Source organism: Pteronotus mesoamericanus, unplaced genomic scaffold, assembly GCF_021234165.1.
Source record: "Pteronotus mesoamericanus isolate MK-2021 breed Mesoamerican mustached bat unplaced genomic scaffold, CSHL_Meso_final scaffold_174, whole genome shotgun sequence".
NCBI classification, from domain to species: domain Eukaryota; kingdom Metazoa; phylum Chordata; class Mammalia; order Chiroptera; family Mormoopidae; genus Pteronotus; species Pteronotus mesoamericanus.
In genome coordinates this window covers 693,087-708,990 of record NW_026555309.1, presented here as the reverse complement: position 1 = coordinate 708,990, position 15,904 = coordinate 693,087, and the positions used below count along the sequence as shown (strand labels likewise).

The following is a 15,904-nucleotide window of genomic DNA, read 5'->3' as shown; positions in this document are numbered from 1 at the left end:
TATATCGTCAGGTGGAGGAAACGTGCGGTATCTATGCCTACCGATATACAGCATAAGCTTTTAGATTACAAGAGATGCCAGCAGAATAGAGAAAGCAGCAAGTAAAATTCCTCCTGTCACTGCTTACCTCCTGTTCTGCCCGCAAGAGCGCAGAGGCGTTTTAAAAAGGCAATCGCTGAAGGAAAAAGTACACAGATCTCTCTTAAAATGACCTATTTTCCTTCATCCCTCAAGAGTCAGGACTGTCAATATGGCTTTATTTCAGCCATCCATTGACCTTCCAAGGTCGATTAAATTTTCACAAGGCATTCACTATCCTTTGCTGTGTGTAAGGTAGCTTCCCACATCCAGAAGCGATTTGAAAACCGAAATACCGCGGGCCTCAATGAAAAGCGGCAGCCAGCCCAACACTTCCAAGCGCACGTAGACGTCCGCCCCGCCCCAAGGGAGGAGTCCCTCTTACCCCGCCTCTTACTCTCACCCCACCCCACTGCGTAACCCGGATACACACCCACGCTACCCTTTCACCTCCCGGCAGTTGGCTAACGTGGACGTGGGAGTCGCTGGCCGGCTCTAGCAGAGTTGGGGCTCTGCCGCCCAGGGCAGTTGGGCGCGTGGGACTGCGAAGGTGTGCTTCGCGGCGCGGCTCATCCTTTCCAGGGGAAGAGCTATGGGGCGCGCGGGCGCCGGGGAGCGGGCGCCGGTGTAGTACGCACGGTGCCTGGCGGGGGAGCGCGGCGGCGGCGGCGGCGGCGTGCCCTGGGAGGCCTTTGAAGGCCGCCGTCCGGATTGCCCGGCCTCTGGCGACATGGCCCCCATGGGCATCCGCCTGTCCCCACTGGGGGTGGCCGTGTTCTGCCTTCTAGGGCTCGGCGTGCTTTACCACCTCTATTCGGGGTTCCTGGCAGGCCGCTTCAGTCTCTTCGGCCTGGGAAGCGAGCCTGGCGGCGCGGCAGGACCCGTGATCGCGGCCGACGGCGGCACCGTGGACTTGCGCGAGATGCTGGCCGTGTCTGTGCTGGCCGCTGTTCGCGGTGGCGACGAAGTGAGGCGCGTTCGCGAAAGCAACGTCCTAGAGGAGAAGTCCAAGGGGAAGACGCGCGAGGGAGCCGACGACAAGATGACCAGCGGGGACGTACTCTCCAACCGCAAGATGTACTACCTGCTCAAGACTGCCTTCCCTAACGTGCAGGTGGGTCCCGCGAGCGCCGGGCACCGTTGGGGCGGCGGGTTGAGCTTTCCGGCCAGGGATCACGGAAGCCTTGGAACGTGTCTCATCATGTAGACTCCTCACAACCGCCCCAGGTGTCGGGGTTCTGGCTCCCATTTTACAGATGTGGATGGAGATTGAGATGCCCAACTTTAGGTCCTCAAGGTCATGCAGTTAGTGGAAGAGCTGGGTAAGATTGCAAGCAGTCTAACTCAGGAACCGTGCCCCCGGCCCCTGTTCGAGTGTATGTGCGGTTTTTGCACCTGGGTCGGGAGCTTTGTGTTTTGGGAGGGCTTTCATATCAAAATGCTACGGTTAAGTTCTTACGTAAAATAAAAGGGATTGCACTTGAACCCCCAAAGTCCTCTACCCTTCCTTGATTTAATTACTGGAACGTTCGTGACTGTATAATGGACATTTTTTTGGCCGATGTACGAGGAGCCAACTGAAGGCGAGCAACTGTGGAAGTGTTGCTGCCTGGCCTTTGTGGGGTGGATGCTTATGAATTGACTTTAGTTGTAGTTATCAGGACCATCTTAATGGCATATATTTTGGGGTTCCTTCAAGGAGGTGTTTGGAAGTGTATTTCTCAGCAACTTCATTTCAACCATCTATCCCTTATTTACTCCATAAAATAAAAATTGAAAAACACTTGCCTTTGGGTAGATTTCTTGATATTTTCTTAGGGAAATTCAGACATTTTGACTATTGGAGGAATAAATTGTTCCAGTGGAATTTAATTAATTAGATAAACAGTGAAATCTAACTCCTGGCTTCTTTGGAAAGTATTTGACCTTAGTACTGTTGTTCTTGAATGAGTTAGGAGAGTATTGTCATCGTTAGAATTCCATATCATGTGTAACCATTCTTCTACTCTGTCTTCTTCCTGCGGTTTTCTTTCTTTCTGTATATATTTTTTTTAATTTTTATTTTTTTGTGACAGCAAGGAACATTGAATTTCCCATTATTAGCTGCTGAATACCAGATGTAATTGATACAAGAAGTCTCAAACAAAATACACATTTTCACTTTTGCTTTTGCCCTACCCTGCTTTATCACAGACTAGTAAGTGTTTGCACCTCTCCTCCAAAACACAGCGTTTTGTGGAATAAACAAGAGTTTCAGACAAGTTGAGGTGTAATAGTTACAACAGTAGCCATAGTAAAAATTTATTGAGTGTATTCTAGGTGCCCCAATACTGAACAAGGCAGGACTTTATTCCATCCTCACAGCAACTTTATAAGTAAATTTTATTTATGCTCACTTTACAGATGGGAAATCTAAGGCTCCTGAGACTTTACTACACAGTTTATATCAACTATCTCACTCTTCATTTTAGCTAGATCCTCATAGAAGGCTACTTAAAACAGAATTTATAGTATGATTTCCTAGGGAAAAAGTAAAATTGTAGAAGCTTAAAGTCAGTAAGAGTGAAATATAGCAAACAGAGGTAAAGGTAAAGATAAAACTATTCTTAAATATTGAAAACATAAATCTGTTTGTGCATGTGTGTTCACATGCAAATACAGTCCTACTCTTCATCTGCCAAAGCTTTTGTCTTTTGGGTGACTTCCACAGGATTCTGAGTTTGCTCTCTCACTTACTAGCAAACACTTTAAGGGAATAACTGCTAAGGGTAGTGAGCTGTGTTTTATTAAACATTACAGCTAAGCTTTCGGAATTGTAGATGTTGAAAAAGTATCTGCCTTTTTGTTTTCCCAGGGTTGTTTGAATATTTGCATGTACATCTTTGTGTGCGTGTTGGATGGTGATTGAGGTTATGTTCATTATACAGTAGCAATATAGGACAGTGTCACGTCGAACTATCCCCTTTTGGTCATTAGGTAGTTAGACTAGAAGCCAAATGTAGCCATGTAAGTAGAGACTCAGTTAGAGATTCTTTTTTTTTTCTTCACTCCCTTTGCTCCACACCCAGAAGTACAGTCTTAAATGCCTGGCTGTTTTTGAAGCCTCACCTGAAGTTTATGGTAAGGACCTCAGATTGAATCCTACTCAGTTTATTTCCTTATGGAAAGTTAGCATCAAGAAGCCACAGACATTCTTTTCTTTTATAAGGGTGCCCTGTGCAAATGTAGAGAGGTCTCTTTTCTCCCGCAGCTTCCTAGAGTAAGGTGCTTGAAGCTTTCCAATTAAATGTTTCCTCTCAGAAAAACGATATACCAGATTTCACTCTAGAGCACTAAACAGGACAGTTTTGCCCCCAAGGGTCATTGGGCAATGTCTGGTGATTTTTGATTGTCACAACTCAGGGTTAGAATGCTGTTGGTATCTAGTAGGTAAAGGTAAACAGCACACAATGCATAGAAAGACCTGCAAACAAGAAATTATCTGGCCTAATTTTGAACTTGTGCCCTGGTTGAGAAGCCCTACTCTAGAGAAGTGAATGTGGTCTTAAGAAAACTCAAGTTTGCCCTGGGATCCCCGGCTTTACTTTTGTTTTCAACCTTTCTTATGTAAGGAAACTTGGGAGGGTTCTCAGTGCCCCAGTTCTCTTTTTAAACATATTAGCAGTGCTTGATTTCACGCTATGAAAAATAACAGTAACTGCAGCGTTGTCATTACCTGTATATCGTATCCTTGTGGATAATGATGAAAATGAAGGCTGAAGATAGTTTCTTGGATTGAGTTTGCAGGCAAACACAGAATAAACTTACAGTTTCACTTTAAAGTAAAGGGAATCCTTTATTTGAGGCACTCCTGTTCTCGACTTTTTCAAAGTTCTGACAGTGATTTGAAGATGAAGCATAGTATTCCAAGCTGGTAGGAGCAGCTTGTGTCTGTGCCTTCCCCATCCTTTACGGTGGGAGTACTCGCTGGAGGAGTTTAACGTCTAATATATTGCAAAGAACACTTGCCTTGACATCTTGCCCAGTCTCCAGGCTAGGTGATTCTGACCAGTCATTTAACTTGAGTTATGGTTTCCTGTTCCTTAAAATTGTGATAACTAGTGATGTGATAATCAGTGCAGAAATAAGTACTGCAGACAGAGGAAAAATAAAACCCAAATTATCTGGGGCAGACCTAATAGAGGTGTTACTTTAGTACTAGCTTGATAAGTCTAAATCAGAAGCACATGAAGAAATTAAGAAGGTAGGCCAGAGCTATATCATAGGCCAAGCTTAAAGAAGTTTGGACCTAATCTTTAGTTTAAACCTAGAGTACTAAAAGATTTACCTGACTTTTATTGAAGCCTGCAAGTGTGCCATACTTTATTTTGGCTTTGGGCATTTGAAGATTAGTGAGACTGGTTAGGAGACTTTTAAAATAGGCTATGGGAGACATGAGCACCAGAACTTGGGCAATGGGGAAAGTTACACTCAGCTTGTTTTAATAGCTAACATTTATTTAGTCTTCAGTAAGTGGCAAGCACTTAATTAAGTTTCTTATTACCACCATTAATTTATTCTTGACAAAAACAGGAGATGAGTACTGTCGTCTCCATTTTGCAGATAAATTGAGGCATGGAGAGGCCAAATAATTTGTGAAAGGATATACAGCTAGAAAATAATCTTAGGTTCACAGAGATTTACTTAATGATCTGAGAATCATCTCAGGTCTGTCTAATTCTGTGTATGAGGTACTACAAGACGTATAACTGAAGTATACTCTTAAACTACAGTTTTTTAAATGATTGGAAGGGCTTAGGGTAGATGCTTGGAGAATAGTTTGAAGGAGGAAGACCAGTTAGGAGGCTTTTTCAAGTGAGAGATGATACATTTTGAATTTGAGTTTTGATTGTGGAGAAGTTAGATGTGGAAGGATATGAAAAAATGTCTAGGGATGTGTCAAAAATAACTCCTCTATTTCTGGCTTTCACAACTGGTGTTTCGCTGATGGTGACAGAGAGTGAGGGATGACATGGCAGGTACTAGAGGGCACATTAAGAGTGCTGGGTTAAATTAGAAGTGCCTTTGGTATGTTCAAGTGGACATATTAGGGAGGTAGTTGAATACATATGGGCTGAAGCTCCTGAGATTTCTGAATGAGACATACAAATCTGTAGGTCATCAGAATTGTGATATTAATTGAAACCAGTTGTGGACAGGATTGCTTAGTGAAAGTATATTGTGTGAAAGTGGAAGATGAGGACCTATGACCAAGGAGAGCAAAAACTGAAAGGAATCACTTAACAGGAGTAATCGCAGCTAACTTTTATTAAATACTTACTCTGTGTTAAGCACTGTACTGTTTTACCTTTCTGTTTCATTGAGTCATCCAAAGAACACTGTAGGGATATATATTTGTCACTCACTTTTAGCAATGGGTAACTGCAGCTGAGAAAGACTGAGGGACTAGCCTAGGTAAATCACATACCTAATAAATCCAGGGGCTGGAATTCTGATGATAGAATACATACTCTTATTAATGGTTCTTTGTTGTGAGAGTTTGCTCGGTGACTTAATGGGAAGGAAGCAAAATCGAAAAAGATGCCAGGTAAAGAAGTGGAGGCAGTGAGTAAATCTTTCAAAAATTGTGTTCCTCAGGAACTTGGCTAGGGTGTTGTGTAGGGCTAAGAGTAGGTTCTATGGATTTTTTTTTTTTTTTGCCATGTTTATGTTTATTTTTAAGATATGAGACACTAGAGCCTGTTTATTTATGGGGCTATATTTGAGAGTAGGAGTTGATAGTAAAAGACTTCTGAAAAGGTAAAAGAATAAGACAGCAATGTTTATCTGTTTTGAAAATAGTTATTGAATGCTTACAGTGTGATAGGTACAGTGTGAAGCATTATACCCAAAATTTATTAGGATCTAATGATTTATGGAGAAATGCAGTAAATGGTACCTTCTTAAGTACTAACCAAAAGCCTCTTTAATCTCAAAGTAACAGAACTGTTATATAAATAGCATGAATTGTGTTTTGGAATCTTGATTTCTTATTCAATTCCCTGTTGAGGGCTGGTACAGATAGGCGGCAGTGATGAGGGAGGGAGAGTAGATTGAGTGGAAAAGGTTATGGAGACGAAATGGAACTACATTAGTGAAGAATAATGTTGTCAAGCAAGAAGTTTTTATTTAGTACCTGTTGTTACACTGGCTTAGGCTGTGAGGATGGGGCTACTATGGTAATGGAGGAGAAACTGTGTCTATGAACTCACAGGTCTTAAGTTCTAGTTGATCAAGATAGATAACATGGAAACAAATGAGTTGAGTTTATATGCATAAGGACTTTGAAGAAATAAAAATAAGTACATGTGGGAAGCCTGATTGGGGAATCCTGCTTTGGCCATGGGTAGTCAGGGAATGCCCCTCCGAGGCACTATCATGTGAGCTGAGACCTGAATGATGAGCAGATCATCATGCAGAGATTCGGTAAAAAAAAAAAAGTATAACCTCGCATGTATAATGCACATGCACATTACCCAAATATTTAGGAAAAACCTTCATTTTAATTTTTTTAATTCAATTTTTTATTTATTGATGTTTAGATACTCGTTTTTTGTATTATAAAGGAATTATAGCATTTATCTTTGGACATATTATGGTACAAGAAGTTTTATGTAACAAATAATTACAAAACACAAGAACAGATACAAGGTATTTCAGGTACTATCCATGTATAATGGGCATCCTTATATTTCCCTGCAAAAATTTGGGCAAAAAATTGTACGTTATACATGGCAAAATATGGTATATGACCAAAAGAGTACAAGTATGAAGGCCCTGAGGTTAAGGGACCAGAAGACAAATAAGTAAATAAGGGTGCAAATAGAGAAAGGTTACTGGGACCAGATCATCCAGGCCTTTCCTTGTAGATGATAGTAAGCAGCCTGGATTTTGTCTCTATGTAATGAGAATCATTGGGAGGTTTTAAGTAGGGAGTAATATAGTCTTACTTGGGAAGATTGTGGGTTGCTGGGTTGAGAAGGAAGCTCCATAAGACCTGTTATTTTTGTCTCTTTTGTTCATTATTATGTCCCAGTAACCAAAGCACTTTAGAATAGGTAGTCTTGAAATAGTTGTTGAATGAGTGAATGAATGAATGTATAAATCAGAGAATGCACTAGGAGGCAAGAGCAATCAAGGGCTATTATAGGAATCCAAGTAAAGGATAGATGGCAGTTTAAGCCAATATTTTCTTAGTATACTGTATATGGTTTATTCTGTGGTTTTTACATGGTGATACTCTTACATTCTTTCATCTGAGGTGGCCTAACATTGTCATTACAAGTGTGGGCTCTAAAAACAAAATACTTGAGAGTGATGTCTGCAAGATGGCAGAAGAGGAGTTCTCTACTCTCATGTCCTCAGAGTACGTAAATTTTGGTTTTTACTCATGGGCAAGAGTACTTCCTGAGAGTGTGAAGGTCCAGCAGAGAAGTTACAGCACACTGCTGGAGAAAAAAAAAATAGATGCATTAATTTTTTTAAATACATTTGTTTGATAATGTTTTTGAAAATCTTGCATCTAATTATTTCCAGATAATTTATTTCTGTTGTTAGTGTAAGTGGTTTCTTTTTTTTTCTCAAGTATTTTAAATATTGTTGCTGATATATAAAAATGCAATTGATTGATAATTATTGACCTTAAATCTAGCAACTTGGCTACATTTTGTTCTATAATTTATCCACAAGTTCTTTTGAATTTTTCCAATGATCAGATTTCAGTTGTGTATTTTGCTTCTTCCTTTCTAATTCTTATACCTCTCCCCATGTCCTTACCCTTCTTTAGCTTTGCACATTGGCTAAGACTGTCTGCCCATTGTTAGTAGTGATTATGATGGAGGACAGCTGACTCTGTGTCATTACTGCAGGGCCCATCATCATCTGGTTTCCATTACTCTCTGACCTCAGAACTCGTCTTTGGCTCCTTTCTTGCCTCACTTCTTCTAGCCATGCTTGCCTCCATTGCATTTTTTATTTCATGGGCTGGGGTGTGCCTCCTTCAGACGCCTGCTAGGCTCATTCCTTTAGATCTTCACTCTAATATCACCTTTTTAGTGTTGCCTTTCTTAGCTACCCTGTCTTTTAAAAACAAACAACTTTATTGCAGCATATTTTACATATCATATAATTTGCCCACTTCAAATGTCCAATTTAGTAGTTGTTTGTGAATTTGCCGAGTTATGCACATATTGTCATTAATCAGTTTTAGAAAATTTTTATAACCCTAATAATATCCCTGTACCTATTAACTACTAATCCCTGTTCTAACCCCTGCACCAGATAACCACTAATCTGCTGTCTGCATAGATCTGCCAGCTCTAGACATTTCTCATAAATGGAATCATCCAGTATGTAGTCTCTTGTGTGTTTTTTTTTTCACTTAGTGTAATGTTTTGGGGTTCATCCATGCTATAGTATAAACCACTACTTCATTTTTTATGGCTAAATAGTATTCCATTGTTTATCCATCCATCAGTTGATGGACATTTGGTAGTTTCTAATTTGGGGCCATTATGAATAATTCTAGCAACCCTATCATAAAGTAAAATCCTTCAACTCTCCTACAACACTATTTCTGTTCTGCCCTACTTTATTTTCCCCAGCTTACCACATGGTTTGCTTATTTCTCTTGTGTATTGTTTATCTTCTTCACTAGAATCTAAGATCCACAAAGACAGAGATTTTTGGCTCACATTGATCACCATTGTATATAAATGACCTAGCACTGTGTCTGATATATAGTAAGCAATCAGTAAACATTTGCTAAATCAATAAAGGAACAAGTGAATGGATGAATTGGATGTTTACTATACACTATGCTGAAAATACTATATGAAAGACTTGGAAGCTAAGTAACATGGCATTAAACAACAAATGAGTCAACAACGAGATCAAGGAAGAAATCAAAAGGTTCTGGGAAACAAATGAAAATGAGAACACAACAATCCAAAATATATGGAACACAGGGAGGACAATCCTAAGAGGGAAATTCATAGCATTACAGGCCTGTCTTGAAAAAATAAAAATAAAAAGGTCAAATAAACAATCTAACTTTACACTTAAAGGTACTGGGGGCGGGGAGCCCAAAATCATTAGAAGGAAGGAAATAATAAAGATTAAAATAATAAAAGAGTAGAAATAAACAAAACTAAATAATGATTCAAAAGATCAGTGACTCCAAGACTGGTTCTTTGACAATATAAACAAGATTGATAGTCCTTTAACCAGACTCATCAAGAAAAGAAGAGAGAGGAACCAAATAAATAAAATAAAAAGTGAAAGAGAAAATAAAACTAACACCAAAGAACTACAAATGATTGTAAGAAAATATTATGAACAACTATATGCCAACAAACTGGACAACCTGGATGAAATGGAAAAACTCCTAGAAACATGCAATCTTCCAAAACTAAGTCAGGAAGAATCAGAGAATCTGAATAAACAGATTACACCTAGTGAAATGGAAGTACTAATAAAAAAACTTGCAAAAAACAAAAGCCCTGGATGGATGGCTTCACAGGTGAGTTTTGCTGAAAATTCTGGGAAGAACTGACACCTCTCCTCAAGCTATTTCCAAAATTCAAGAGGAGGGAAGGCTCCCAAGCTCATATGATGAGGCCAGCATTATCCTAATTCCAAAACCAGATAAAGACACTACAAAAAAAGAAAATGATAGGCCAGTGTCCCTGATGAACATAGATGCTAAAATCCTCAACAAAACATTAGCAAACTGAGTAGTACAGCAATACATCAAGATCATACACCATGATAAGTGGGATTTATTCTGGGAATGCAAGATTGGTACAACATTAACAAATCAGTAAATATGATTCACCATATAAACAAAATGAAGGATAAAACACACATGATCATAGCAATTGATGCAGAAAAAACATTTGATAAAATCCAGCATCACTTCTGATAAGAACTCTCGGCAAAGTGGGATTAGAGGGAAAATACCTAAATGTAATAAAAAGCATAATAATATTACAAACCCATTGCCAGCATCATACTCAATGGGCAAAAACTACAAGTGTTCCCTTTAAGATCAGGAACAAGATAGGAATGTCCACACCTCTGCTATTCATCACAGTACAGGATGTCCTAGCCATAGCAAAGAGACAAGAAGGAGAAATAAAAAGCATCCAAACTGGAAAGAAAGAAGTAAAACTGTCTTATTTGCAGATGACATGATACTGTATATAAGGAACCTCAAAGATTCCACCAATAAACTATTAGAACTGGTAAATGAATTCAGCCAAGTAGCAGAATACAAAATTAATATCCAGAAGTCAGTTGCATTCTTATATGCCAAAAACAAACTAATAGAAAGGGAAATTAAGAAAACAATCCCATTCACAATTGCTTCAAAAAGAATAAAATACTGAGGAATAACCTAACCAAAAGTGTAAAAGACCTGAAAAATATTATAAGACGCTGAAGAAGGAAATCGAGGAAGATACAAATAAGTGGAAGCACGTGCTGTATTCATGGATAGGAAGAATTAACATCATTAAAATGTCCATATTATCCAAAGCAACATATAGATTCAGTGCAATTCCTATCAAGATTACAATGACATATTTCACAGAACTAGAACAAATATTTCAAAAATTTATATGGAACCACAAAAGGCCCCACATGGCAACAGAGACCTTGAGAAAGAAGAACAAAGTTGGAGGAATCACGTTGCCTAATACCAAACTATGCTATAAGGCCATAGTAATAAAAAATAGCATGATTCTGGCATAAAACAGACACATAGATCAATGGAACAGAATAGAAAGCCCAGAAATACAATCAATGGAATGGAATAGAGAGCCCAGAAATAAACCCATACCTTTATAGTCAATTAATATTTGACAGAGGAAGCAAGCACATACAATGAGCTAAAGATAGTTTATGCGGTAAATGGTGTTGGGGAAATTGGACAGATATGTGCAGAAAAATGAAACTAGACCACCTTCTTACACCACACACAAGAATAAATTCAAAATGGATCAAATATTAGACCTGGAACCATAAAAAGCAGAAGAAAACATAGACAACAAAATCTTGGACATTGCTTGTAGCAGTATTTTACCAGCTATGTGTCCCTGGGTGAGGGAAACAAAAGAAAAAATAAAATCAAACTAAAAAATTTTTGCACAGCAAAGGAGAACATTAACAAAATAAAAAGACAACCCACCGATACATCTGATAAAGAGTTAATATCCAAAATTTATATAGAACTCATAGTTTTGATTGGATCAAAAAACTATGGTACATTTACACAATGGAATACTATGCAGAAGAAAGGAAAAAAGAACTACTGAACTTCGCGATGGCATGGATGGAACTGGAGAGCATTATGCTAAGCGAAATAAGCCAGGAGATGAAAGACAAATACCATATGATGTCACCTATAAGCGAAACCTAACCAACAATACAAAGATGCAAGGAAAATAAGACCAGCAACACTGAAAAGAAACCAACAGACACAAGAGGTGGCGGGGGGGAGGGAGGAAGAGGAAGGGAATGGGAGGGTTGGGGAACGTGTAGCAAGGTCTCATGGACAAAACCAAATGGGAAGAATGGAGGGAGGGAGGGGGAGGGGTCAGGGAAAGGTGGTGAGGGGTAGGCAGAGACAAATGTATTTGAAAAAATAAAGAAAATAAATTTTAAAAAAAAAACAGTAAAAAAAAAAATAAGAAAAACAACCCAGTTAAAAATGGGCAAAGGACTTGAATAGACACTGCTCCAAAGAGGACACACAGAAGGCCAATAGACATGTGAAAAGATGCTCAACATCGCTAATCACTAATCATCAGAGAAATGTAAATTAAAACCACAATGATATATCATCTTACACCTGTCAGAATGGCTATCATCAGTAAATCAACAAACAAGTGCTGGTGAGGATGTGGAGAAAGGGAAACCCTTTTGCACTGTTGGTGGGAATGCAGAATGATGCAGCCACTGTGAGAAGCAGTATGGAGATACCTCAAATAATTAAAAATAGATCTGCCTTTTGAACCACTTCTGGAACATGTATCTGAAGGAACCCAAAACACTAATTCAAAACAACATAAGTACCCCTATGTTTATTGCAGCATTATTTACAATGACCAAGATATGGAAGAAGCCTAAGTGTCCACCAGTAGATGAGTGGACAAAACAACTATGGGACATTTACATTTATACAATGGAATACTACTTGGCCATAAAAAGAAAAAATTTTACTCTTTGCAACAGTATGGATGGACATGGAGAACATTATGCTAAGTGAAATAAGCCAGTCAGAGAAAGAACAATACCATATGGTTTCACTCATATGTGGAATCTCATGAACAAACTGAACAACCAAGCATTAAGTAGAGACAGACTCATAGATAGCAGGATGACAGCTGGGGCTCAGGGGGAGGTTAAAGGATGGAGGGATTGAGCAAAAATGAAAAAGGACTCCTAGACATGGACAACAGTGTGGTGATTGCTGGGGGGCGGGGGATATAAGGAGACTAAATGGAAATGGAAAAAAATACAATAAAATTTTTTTTCAAATACAAGAAAAGTATCTTATGATTTAAGTGGCTTGATGTTTCAGGAATATTACTCTTTTTAACCTCTTTGATGACAGTTTGGGATATTTCAGGGTGCTTTCCAGAGATTGCTAATAGTTGTGGGTTTTCACCCTGTATAACTTTTTGCTCATGTACTGCCACCACTATCACTCTGACACTGTACTATGGGTCTAGGTGTGGCATCACATTTAGGATATGTACATTGATCTTCTCTGGAAAAAGATCTTGTCAGAAAGCACAGTATCCTGCTTGTTTCTTTGACGCTTACTTTATATTCCTTTATAGTTGGATTCTTAATCTTGGACAAGTTTGAGTGTTTGAATGGAAGTACTTGAATACAAGATGTTGCTGGAACTTCTTTTACAATATAGTTTTATTTTATAATGAAACATCTTGAAATAAACAAAAAATATTGATTTACCTACTTTTATGTAATTTTGTCTGAAATGTTTTCTCTTTTGTGCTTTCTCAGGTAGTGATTTTTATTTCTTTAAAAATGTTTTAACTGTCATGTATTTTTGATACAGATAAATACAGAGGAACATGTGGATGCGAGCGATCAGGAAGTTATCTTATGGGATCATAAAATTCCTGAGGACATCCTGAAGGAAATAGCCACCCCTAAAGAGGTGCCAGCAGAAAGTGTTACTGTCTGGATCGACCCACTTGATGCTACACAGGAGTATACAGGTAATTTTAAAATTAAAATTGATCTTAAACGTCAGATTGCCACTGTGTATCAGAGAACCACTATATATATAGTGGTAGATATTATATCAATCTCAGGCAACTTTTCCATTAGATTTTAAGACAGAGAGCTGGATTAAGGCAGTGTTGTATGAACCATTTGCACTATGTTCCCAACATCATCCCCAACCAGTGTATTTATGCCATACTCTAACGGTGATAGTGGCTCATTATGTCACTAATTATTCAGTGAAGGGAAGTTTTAGCAGTTACAGATAAATGGTTTGTATTTGACATCTATTTATTGAGGTGTTTGTGTATATACTGAGGTATGTGTTAATGAGTTATTTATGTAGTCGGAATATAATATTTATCTGTGATAGTGGAAATTTTGATTTTATTGCATATACATCTATCTATGGAATTCAAAGTAGTAAACCCTGGTCACCCAGAGAACAAGTAATTAGCAAAACAGAAAATTACCTCCCTATCCTTTACTTTCATTCTTTTTACCTAGTCTTAGTTTAGATTTGAATTCTGTGGATCCTCTCCCATGCCTTGTTTCTTACCCAGAGATATCTAATTCATACCTTTCCTCTGTTCTTTTATATATATGTTAAAGATGGTTGCTTACATATTTGTCTCTCTCCTAGATGGTAAGTTCTCTGAATATGGAGACTTCTCCTTTGTCACCTCGGTATTCTAGTGCTTAAGCACTGAGCTTGACCCTTAATAGATACTCATGGTAACTAATTGGAGAACAAGGAGAAGACACTAGATTGCATATCTAGTAGTAACTGAAATTATAAAACAGTATTTTGCAGGAGTAGATAATAGAAATATAGAATATTAAGTGGTTTGTTTATAAAAAGTTTTTCCTAAACTGAGATTGGCCTAATCATATTATAGTGATAATATTTAGTGAGCAAATCCTTTGTGCAGAGACTGTTCTAAGTACTTACTTGATTTTTTAATTTAATAGTAAAATTAAAAATTATTTTAATATTTTAAAGTGGGTACTGAATTCATGCCTGTATTTTACAAATGAAGAAACTGAATGTAAATAATTTGCTCAAAGAAATGCAGCTAATAAAATGGTAGACTGGGGTGATAACCCAGGTTTATTGCTTACAAAACCAAAACTCAACTACTTCCTTAAACTGATTCTCATTGCTAGACTCTGTTTGCTTGAGGGGATTGTTGATTATGAAAGACATTTTATAAAATGCACATGCATTTTTAATGAAATAAAGTATAACAATGTACCCTGAATTTACATATGTTTCTTTTACAATTGTGTGTGTTATTTCTCATAGAGGATCTTCGAAAGTATGTCACTACTATGGTTTGTGTGGCTGTAAATGGTAAACCTGTCCTAGGAGTAATACATAAGCCATTTTCTGAATATACAGGTAAGAAATAAGTTAGAGCAAGAGTTACTGTTATTAAATCATTTGTCTATAATACTGTCCTGTCCGAATCTCAACTGTAGGTCAGTAATTATTAAGAGTCATTCCCTTACCCTACCTTACCTCTTCACTGGATACAGGGAGGATTTTATTGTTGGCACTCAGAATACATGACAGCAGGGCTTTCTAAACTTTCTTTAGAGGAAAGCAACTGTTTAATGAAAATGAGAAATTCTTAGTGTATTGAGGAATACTACTGGTATGAACTCCCCAGCAGCTGTCTGTCTCTGCCATGCTGTTGCTGGGGATAAGGTCCAGGGCTCTTAAACACTGGATTTTGTGTGGATTTTGGTGGATACTCTAAACTGGTCTTAGCAAAATCCATTGTCATAGCAGGAAATGAGCTTGATCGTAGGTGGTTAAGGGCATGTTATGGTGCCATTTTGACGCTGACAACTGCAGCATTGAAAATGGATGGTGTCACTGTCAAAGTATTAAAAATCAGGCCAATTCCTTTGTAGCGCTGGTTGCTCTTCAGCATTCCCTTCTGACCCTTGCTTCCTTACCTTCTGAATGCAGTCATATTTGTTAGCTTCCTACACATAGCAGGCCAGATCCTTGATTGTGTGGGAGTGAGAGTATGGAAGAGCACACCAAAGAGCTTCGCATTTAGTTTAGGAGTGACCTTGCTCAAAGCCTCCCCAAAGCATTTTGGTATCACTGCAGCTGTTATGCTTTAGTATGCCTGCCTAGAGGGGCTAGCCGTGGTCTTCTGGGTAGCAGTGATGGCATGGATTGTGGTCACAAGTCCACAATTATACCACGAGTTGTCATAGTGGAGAAGTTGAGGGAAACAATTACTGGTATAAGCAATATTGCTAATAGTCTGAAGGGAATTGTTATATATTTCGTTGGTAACTCCCTAACTCCCTTCAAAACTGTGAGGCAAAGATCATGCTCTTTGGTCTCCACCATTCTCCAAGATGATGAGCTTCTTGATGGTGACAGTATCGTCTTGCCAGTGTTGAAAGTAGCCCTACTAATCAGGTGTAGTGGGTTAGATAGTATCCCCATCAATTCATGTCTACCACTATAGTATTAGTTTCCTAGGTCTACCATAAAAAACCCCAC

General features: G+C 38.5%; 1 protein-coding gene across 1 annotated transcript in view; it reads left to right on the top strand.

Moving 5' to 3' along the window:
• The first annotated feature begins 560 nt into the window (after nucleotides 1-560).
• The window catches only part of BPNT2 (3'(2'), 5'-bisphosphate nucleotidase 2), a 35,334-nt gene continuing 19,990 nt past the window's right edge, over nucleotides 561-15,904 (top strand). The window contains exons 1-3 of the mRNA XM_054590147.1: nucleotides 561-1,192; nucleotides 13,205-13,367; nucleotides 14,681-14,776. Of these exons, the coding sequence (XP_054446122.1) occupies nucleotides 809-1,192; nucleotides 13,205-13,367; nucleotides 14,681-14,776 (643 nt within the window). The 5' untranslated portion in view covers nucleotides 561-808. The remainder of the gene's footprint in view (nucleotides 1,193-13,204; nucleotides 13,368-14,680; nucleotides 14,777-15,904) is intronic.